The sequence below is a fragment of the Silene latifolia genome, chromosome 11 (assembly GCF_048544455.1).
Source record: "Silene latifolia isolate original U9 population chromosome 11, ASM4854445v1, whole genome shotgun sequence".
Classification (NCBI taxonomy): Eukaryota; Viridiplantae; Streptophyta; class Magnoliopsida; order Caryophyllales; family Caryophyllaceae; genus Silene; species Silene latifolia.
Window position 1 is genome coordinate 131,172,585 of NC_133536.1, and position 9,967 is coordinate 131,182,551.

Here is a 9,967-nt window from a genome sequence, read left to right on the forward strand (position 1 = left end):
TTTTAGTCACCTCACCCCACAACAATACCCCACAATACTCATACTTTATCTTATTTTAATCACCTTACCCTACAACAATACTTATTTTAATCATCTTACCCCCACAATAAACCATCCCTCTTTCCAATTACCTTACATCACCACAATACTTTACAATAAAATAACCCTCCCCTTAATTTACGTGCCCTTTTAAAAGGGGAGAGTTATAATGAATAGGAGGGAGTATATACTAAGTTGAATTAATATTGTACGTAAGACCCAATTTTACTAAACATGACATTGTAGAGTCGACCTAATATTTAAATATGTCACAATATCATCGTCTTATACAAGTGTTTGTCTATCTATATGACTTATACCACCCACTAATTAAGTTATTGTTGATATATATTTGTATACTGATAAAGTAATTAGCATGACCATAATGATTCCCCCATATTTGGTTGATCTACAACCATGTCCATGCTAAAAAGGGACTTGGCTTGTGTAGACAACATTTTAGAGGAAGGAGAAGAGTTCTCCGGTGAGCTAGTGCCTTGATGATTGGGTGCATTACTACTAAATTGCCGCATACGGAGATGCACCACCTCAGCTTGAGCTAGGGCTAGCTGTGTTTGAAGCGACTCAATTTGCTGTTGAAGCGACGAGATCGCTCCGACACAACCATAGACAGGGTCACGTACCCTAGCATTTGCCTCGTACACCATGGAACTCACCGCATCACCACGTTGGTGCATTGGCAACTCCTGCCACAAGAAAATGTACACATGAGTACCTTATCCACAATTTATAATTTTGTATGTATGGCAGGTGTGTGGCGGTCGACTGCTACGTATTAAAATACTCTTTCCCATTTTAATCATTTATTACCCTCTAAGGTTTTAATTAACAATAAGTCGGGTATTGACGGGTGGGCCGAACAAACGGGTAAAGACCTTTAATAAAATGGGTATGGGGATAAGGTGGGGCACCCCCCATGTGCTTCCCACTTTATGGCAAATGGGTATTTTGTGAGGGTAAATGGTATCCGTCTATACGTATAGACGGATAGTGTCCGTCTATAATGAGAATTTGTGTTTAATTAAATACTTAATTCTTACAAAAAAATATACTCCCTCTATCCAAATGATATGTTTACACTTCCTTTATTTTGTGAGGGAGAAATAAATGAAATGTAAACATATCAATGGGACGGAGACACTAAAAATAAATAAATAACTTAAGATAAAATGAGTAAGCTATAATCAAGTATCTTTAAAAATGAGATGAATCTGCACATGACAACATTGTTTTGAACAAAGATCTTTGGTAGACCTGGCAAAAGCAACCTGATCCGATTGACTCGGCTTGAAAATGTTGACCCGAGATCCGAAGTGACCCGAACTACATCACCCGAATGTGACCCGAATTGACCCGACCCGAGCTTTCTTGACCCGAACTGGCCTGACCCGAAAATGACCCGATCCGAAACCACCAAACCCGAAAATGCCCCGACAAAATATAACTCTAATTGAACCGAAAAGACTTAAAATGACAATTTCTCTATTATTCATTAACCCGAAAATCGCCCGACCCGAAACAACCCGACCCGAAACAACCCGGAGCTAGCCCGACCAACAAACCCGAAATAGACCCGAAAACCGAAATGATCCGTCCCGACCCGAGTTAACCCGAAATCAATGAGAAACCCAAACTGGCCCGACCCGAACCCGACCCGACCCGTTGACCCGTTTTACCAGGTCTGGACACTAATAAACTTTGTTTTTTTTTATTTAAAAGTAAACATGTCTCTCCAAAGTAATCCATGATATAATTACTTTACATATATTGTGAAGCACAAATTCTTATTTGTGACAGGGTAATATCCGTCACAAGCTTGTGATAGGTCAAATAAAACGCACATAAATAGATAAAGACAAGTCATATGTGATTTGACATGCACTATGATTTTATCTTAGAACACCTATAATATAGAGGATTGAGTCTCCTCTTAACCACCTCTCTCCTCTAAGAGGACATCCTCTCTATTGTGAGAACTATGTTGGTTATCCTCTTGTATAGAGGAAGAAGGGTGCTTCCTCTACTTTTAGAGGAAAGTAAAGGAAAGGAGACATAGGCCCTTGTGCCCAAAAGTTAATGTTTATTTGTCATATGGATTATATTTTAATTTATAATTTTTATTTATTATGGAAAAAAAAATTACTCAATATACTTTTAATTGTTATTGTACATTCATATTTGTTCGAACATATATGGACTATGTTTTAAGGCTCGAACATAAATTAAAAATATGCATCACAATTTAAAGTTAAGTTTCATGTATTTTGTTTTATGAATTTTATATCTTACTTTGTATTATGAATTTGATGTATTTTGTTTTATGAATTTTATATGTTATTTAATTTAGCAACACAAACTTTTTTTAAAATTAGTTTTGTTAATTTGTAAATTATTAAAATAATATAAAGTAAACCATAATATTAAAGGTAAATTAACAATTACTACCTTATAAAATACACTTTTTCAAATTTACTCCCTTTTATAAAAGATTTTAAAAATTACACCCAAAATATTGTCAAAGTTTAAAAATTGCTCCCAAAACTCTTTTTTTTGTGTTTTTATGACGAAAATACCCCTGATTTCTTTAGTTCCCCTATTACTCCTTTTAACTCCAACACAATTTCCCACGCTTTCACACCTTCACTCCACTACCAACCACCACAATCTCTTAGCCAAATTCCACCATCAAACTCGTCGATATTCGATGCCTTATTGCATTGCTAATTTGTCCCAACAATTTCCGTCTCTATTAATGTTTGCCTACTTATTGCAATACTAATCACAATCTTCAAGAGCATGAGAATAAAATCTGATAAATTTTGGTATGAGCATCCCAATGTAATGTGATATTAACTCCAATTTGGGAAATTAATTCTAGATTTTTGGAAAATGGGTTAGAAATTTATGTACTCGGTTTAAAAGGGTATAGTTTGAGTGTTTAAAAGACGGGTCGCCGTACTACAGTGAGTTCGGGGGTGGAGTGACGGTGAGTGATAATGGTAGGGGCAGTCAATGATGGCTGGTGGACAATTGAGATTGGGATAGAAGTAAAATAGATGAATTAAATTAATTAGGGGCATTTTTGTCATAAACATACAAAATTAGAGGTTTGGGAGCAATTTCTAAACTTTGGCAATTTTGGGTGTAATTTTTAAACTTTTTTATAAAAGGGAGTAAAATTGAAAAAATGCATTTTATAAGGGAGTAATTGATAATTTACCCTAATATTAAATATAAATATAATAAATATAATAATAAGAAAAGTAATATAAGAGGATCCTCTCTATTGTGGAGGAAAAAAGATGTAGTAGAAATGAAGAAGATGTAGATAGTGAGAAATGAGGTGGATGAAAGAGAGAATGAGGTGTCGAAAAAATAGAAAGAAAGAGAAAAAATAAGAGGATGAAACCATCCTCTCTATTGTTGGTGCTCTTATCTACATATGTAAGTAATTTTGATCAATTACAAACTTGTAACAGGTATACCTATCACAAGGAAGACTTACTAATAAAATTAAAAAAACATACTCATGCCACATTTATCTTGTAAGATTCATTATGTGATATTGGTTGCATGTTTGTTGGAGTTGTTAAAGGTAAAGGATGGATTTGACCAAATTTTAAAGAATCCAATAAAATGTGCAATGGGTAGCTCAAAGGTAATGATAGTGCTTGTTGACATTTGCATCATGTTAAAGAAGATTACAAGGATAATGATGAAAAAGATTATCATAGTAGTACGCACGAGTATTACTTTTGAATTTCACAAAATCTCATTATAGACGGTATATATTCGTCTATAACTAAAAACGGGTTAAATACAATACCATATTTTTAATAGAGCAAGCAACAAGTAAGGTGGTGGGGCCAAAAATATCACCACATTCAAGCTATTTAACCCATTTTGAGCTATAGACGAATATATCCGTCAATAGCAAGATTAGTTGTATGAATTTAGCACATTTTTAACACAGGCACATCTCTTACTAGATCATCTACAACCATAAACTATGCAACTTTTGTTGACCCTCTCTTTTATCATAAAACAACAACTTGTGCGCATTTCATGCCTTCTCTATTCAAGGCTAATTGAGCGCCGGGCCCATGCTATAGCCCTCATACTCTTGCTCACATCATGAAGACTCAAGGATATCTATCCGTCATAAGCTTGTAACGGATATTCGAATAGGGTTTCTCTTACAATAAGGCAAGTGGAAGGTCATGTGGGAGGGAAATGGAGCACCTCATCGATAGTGCCAGTTACATATTATAAGAGAGGCATTATTCGTCTTCAACTTGTGACGGATAGTGCTCGACTTCAATGAGAATTTGTACAAGAACATTAGCCTCCACTTTCAGGATGCCAAATTCTCATTTAAGACATGCGGATTAAATATGTTATGTGGAATAAATAACACAAAAACAGAATGAATAAGAAAGTAAAAAAAGTTGTTAATGAATGATTATGAGTAGACCTGGCAAAATAAATTGAACCCGAAATTTGAAATTGACCCGAACAACAACCCCTGAATGTGAGCCGAAACCCGGATTGACCCGACTCGACCCGGCCCAAATATGACCCAAGCTTTGACGACTCAGAATTGACCCGTTCAGAAATAACCCGATCCGAAATCACCCAACCCGAACATGACGCGACAAAACATGTCTCTAACTAAATAATCATTTATCTAAACTAAACTAAAAATAGATAATATTACTAAATATACCTTTTCTCTCTTACTCATTGACCCAAAAAGTGACCTGGACCCGAAACAACCTGGCCCGCTTGACTCAAAAATGACCCGATTAACAAACACGAAAAACACCCGAAACCCAAGACCCAAAACAATGTCACTTGACCCCAAGTAACCCGATAATATGAAAGACCCGAATTGACCCGGCATGAATTGCCATGACCCGAACCCAGTCCAGTTAATCCGTTTACGAGATCTACTCATGTAGAATTATATTTGACCCGATTAATATTAAGACAAATGCCTCCGTCTTAAAAAAAGGCTACATGCTTCATTATTGGGACTTGTAGGAAATGTATGAACATTCTTTTTTAAAATGGTCAAAAAAAAAATAACACTGCAATAAAGGAATTAATTTGAGGTCCATTTTAAATCATACTATAACACATTGATTTTTTCCGTCTCCAAAGATTAGGTAAACAAAGCGGCCTAGTGAATCATTCAAACCTTGATGTCAAAAAAAAAAAAAAAAAAAAAAAAAAAAAAAAAAATCATTCAAACCAAGGTATTTTAGCCATGAGCTTTTATATCATGTTAAACCATGCAAATGAGTTTGAAGCACACTTAAATAGAGGAGTGAGAGTCTAATTTATAAGTCTAAGGAGATTACACTCTAAACCCAATTGAAAATAGAGCGAGTAACTCCTTAGCTTATAAAGTGGTAAACCTTCTTCTTTTCTATCTATGTGGGACACTCACATGTGGGAATTATTGGATTTCTTCGCATCATCTATTTATTTTTATAGAATAGGTCTCTCTTAACATGGTATTATCTTAAGACCCAAAAGTCACATTTTTTTTAATAGAAAGTAATATTTTAATGATAAAATGTTCAGGAACTCTCCTATAGGACCGTCTATAGCATAAGACTGGCCCAAAAGGAGAAAAGCCCAAAGAAAACAATTATATTTATTTTGATTTTGATTTTATTTTAAAGACCCGGCATTTTATGATAAAAACTAACATATCTATATGTACAATTTATCAATATAAAATTTTAAGTTATCAAAATAAAATTATTTTTTACAAGTTTATTAATTAATTTATTTGGGCTTTAGTTATTGCGCTAGTCTTATCGATAATGTGGTCTTACACAACAATTTGTGTAAAATATTATAACTAAAGTTGACACTTTTATCATGATATATTTACATTTTATTGTGATATGGTGACATCTGATTCGTCTTAATTGTAGATGAAAATAGTCTGTTTAAAATAAGAATTTCCCATTTCTATAAGTAAACCTAAAGAAATAATTTAAATGTCACTAGTTCACCTATTTAATTGTTTTTCCAACTTTAACTTTTTTTTTTTTTTACATAATAAATATGTACACTAACTTAATTTAATACTTCGTACGACTTTACTTCGCAAATTAACACGACGAGTTGTGTATTTTAAAATAAAACCCTTTAGATGATATGTTAATGTTACATTTATCAACAAATATTAGCGGCACTAAACAAATTCACCAACTAATGTTTTTTTTTTCTTTATTGTTTCTTTAACTATTATTCTTGTTGTTATTTGTGTGATATTTCTTTTCTATAAGACCTTAGGCCACCGAATCAAATTATAAGTTTTGAATGTATCCATAAAATACTATTCCTTTTGTTTGGGTATAATTTTTCTTACGTAGTCCTGAAGGATCATTAATATGTCATTCCACTCTTAAACAAGAATGTGTGGTCTTAATATTGGGCATTATAAAGATTATTAGTCTAAATGTTTTAGTAAACTACTTCCTCCGTTCCAATCAATAGTTTACATTTATTTTATTTTCCTTTCACAAAGTAAAATAATTGTAACTTATTCATCAAAACAGGGGAAGTCGAAAGATATGATCTATGTTTGTAAAACGATATTGGCAAAAAATTCAGTATTTATCTATTCTTTCTTTTATACGAGATTTTAAATAAAGATAATTATTAGCTCTGAGTAGATCTCTATATCACAGCAATGATAATATGGACCCACTTTTTGTGAGGAGAAAAGTGGGTTCATGTTAACATTGGTGTGATATAGAGGGAATATATACTTAAAAACCAGCGATATAGGGTGTAGCAAATCATTTGCAAACTATCCCACCAATTCCACACACATATTTAATTCGTACAAGCTAAAAAGATAGCTGAAATAGAAATGGTTGAAGGGTTAAATAAAAGAGAAACCTGTAACATTTTGTTGACGTTGCTGGCACCAAACACCCTATGGACATTGGCAAACTTGTGAGGTTCATCAGCTGGAAAATAAGGAGCAAAGACGCAGTCAGGAGCACATCTTCTCCTTAACAATTTGCATGCCGCACATGGTGCCACCGCTCCTTGTTTCCTTCCATTTTCTTTCATTTTTATATATCTTACAAATTCGAAATCTACATGTACTTTGCTATACTACTATTTATTTATGTAAGCTCCTTTTTTAACGACAACGAAAGGTTACGTCGCGAATTACATAATTTTCGTTTCAATCGTAATCGAAGCCGTATGTATAATAATAATAATAATAATAATAATAATAATAAAGGCAAAATATCTTATGTATTACCAAAGAAATGCATAATGAAGAAATGCAGTATGACAATTGACAAGTATGCAAGCGTATTTGCCTTGGGTGAGAAATGTGGAAGGAGGGGCTATAAGGTGAAGTGTCAATCATGATTTATAGAGAAAATTAAGTGACACAATATCTTAATGGGCCCTACTAACGAAGAAATTTAAGATTTACATGGACCGGAACTTCGTTTTCTGATTGGATCTTTAGGCCCACCCTTTTCATTACTTGTTGGCTCATGCTTGCTTTTCTTTTGTTTCTATTTGTCCCCCCTTGTGTTTTGCTTTCCATTAAAGCATCAATTTCGTTTCTTTATTTCTATAAAGTTCATTGTTGTTAAAAAAAAAAAAAATCATTTCCTTATTTTGGAGTATACTATTATACGAGTATGTTTTAAATTTCGTAGGTGCTAAAAGCGGCGGTTATGACTTATGTGGTAGAGGTGGCAATCAGATCATTCGATCGGTTATTGTAACCTCCTTATTTATCTAGATGTCTTTACTAAGCTTTCACGGGTAAATCTGGGGGAGTTATCATCTCGATAAACCGAGTCAATGAACATCATAACTAACCATAGTAGAATAGCTTAAAGTCTTAAACACTTTATTATTATTATTTTTTTTTTTTGAAAAAAAACCCTGAAAGCAGGTCTACCTCATCTCATCAAGATCATCAAAAATCATGTCCATAATGTGTCAGGGTAGAGAACCGACCCAAACTCTCCTATCGTATTGCGTAGGGCTACAATGGGCAAGCTCATGCGCTACGCTATTATACTTCCTACTAACAAACGACCATGAAACAAGCTCAAAATCATAATATAAGAATAAATATCGTCAAGAATTAAATGGAAATCACTCCATCCCGTCGACCTCAGCTCCAAAGCTTCAATAAGAGTCTTGCAATCACTTTCAACTACGATCTTCAAATGTCTACGCCTCCTTGATGCTCTCAGGAACTGCTACCGCCTCCACCACCCCTCTTTTATGCTCTGTCAGCCCCCACACAACCCTCCCGCCACTATCACAACACACGCCTCCGCGATTCTCGGCTCCACCACCTCTCATTCTAGTTAACCAAATAATAATGTGTTTGTCCTCGAATTACCCATCCCGATCACGCATCCACTCAATTACCTGCAAAATTCACTGCTCCCCATTTAAAAAGAAATAAAAAAAGGATCATAATTGGCCATTAATTTAGAAAGGTTTGGGTGGACGACACACACATTACAAACAAACACACGTAAATCAAAGGTTGAGTAGAGATAATCCATACTACAGAAATCAAATCTTCAACAGTGATAACAACATAAACAATGACAAACCAACCAACTATTAGGCAACACCAACTCAGCCAGCATCTCAAGATCACATGAGTATCATCAATGTCAATAACAATACCAATATCAATATCTCAATATCTGATATATCACTTTTATTCACACTTTTATGACTCCTTTCATGTTGGTTTTGATACTGTTTCCGTGCTTATTATGTCATTTATATGCCTTTTATAGAGAAATGTCGATACTGCCGCTACTTTATGTTTTGATGCAGAAATGACGCATTATGAGGTGAATCAAGTAAAGATGAGCATTGCGGATATTGCATAGCGGAATACACGAGGCATGGCACGAGAAACGAGGAGACTTGAAGATAAGAAGAGAAGTTAAGACGAAGATAAGCTGAGGAATCAGGTTTCTCGATTGAGTAGCACTGGGCTCGATCAAGTAGAGTGTCCTCGATCGAGTATCACCAGGCTCGATCGAGGATCCTCTTTGTTAGACGTTTTTCCGAATTTTCCTAAAACACGTCTTATTTGTATTATATATTCTAAACTTGTGAGAACAATTAGGTTACACTTTTAATATACTCTGAACTCAAAAATACTCTTAGTTTAGTCTGCTAGCATTACTTTTGGATCTACAATCTTTCCCCATTAATTGTTAAGGTACATTAATCGTTCTTCTTTAATTATTAATCAAGTTTATACTTTTATTCAATTGTTCTTGTTTTATATCTTTAATCATGCGTTCATCTACCTTTGTTGTTGTTAATCCCATTAGTATGAGTAGCTAAATCTTTCATCTAGGGTAAAGGGGATCTAGGTTAATTAGAAGGAGGTTAATGAATTTATTGTTAGTAATATCGTATAAACTATCGTTGATTATTGTTCTTATTTTTGTTATTTGATTTAAGGCCTGAATATATAATTAGTGTAGCGAATTAATATTTTTACCGACTGAGTTAGGACTAATATAGGCTACGATAATCAGATAGGTTGTGTTTAATTATAGCGATTGCATGTTAAACTGAATCTAAAAGGCATAATAGAATTAATCAATCTTGTGACCTTATATAGTTTGATTGACCCAGCAATTGATTAAGATACACCTCCAGATAATTGACCTAGTGAACCTATTCCCTAGACTTCTTATTATTATTTTTATTCATCTTTATTTCACTTGCTATTAGTTGTTAGAAAACAAACCAAACAAACCCCCAAGAAATTGTTACATTAAGGCGATCTAAATATTAGCAGACTGAATATTACCGCCTCCCGGTGGATTCGATACTTGTCTTACCACTAGATATTTTG

At 34.1% G+C, this 9,967-nt stretch overlaps 1 protein-coding gene across 1 annotated transcript; it reads right to left on the reverse strand.

Annotated features, from left to right (window-relative positions):
- Positions 1-262: 262 nt before the first annotated feature.
- LOC141611907 (LOB domain-containing protein 4) lies at positions 263-7,289 on the reverse strand. The gene is made up of 2 exons (XM_074430559.1): positions 6,985-7,289; positions 263-746 (listed from the first exon to the last, which is right to left on the reverse strand). Exons 1-2 carry the CDS (start codon positions 7,159-7,161, stop codon positions 411-413), a joined length of 513 nt encoding a protein of 170 aa, XP_074286660.1. The 5' UTR covers positions 7,162-7,289; the 3' UTR covers positions 263-410.
- Between the last annotated feature and the right edge of the window lie 2,678 nt (positions 7,290-9,967).

Coding starts and splice junctions, on each gene's coding strand:
- LOC141611907 (XM_074430559.1), bottom strand. CDS start 7,161: ATGAAAGAAAATGGAAGGAAACAAGGAGCGGTGGCACCATGTGCGGCA. Junction 747..6,984: donor ACGTCAACAAAATGTTACAG/GTTTCTCTTTTA, acceptor TTCTTGTGGCAG/GAGTTGCCAATGCACCAACG.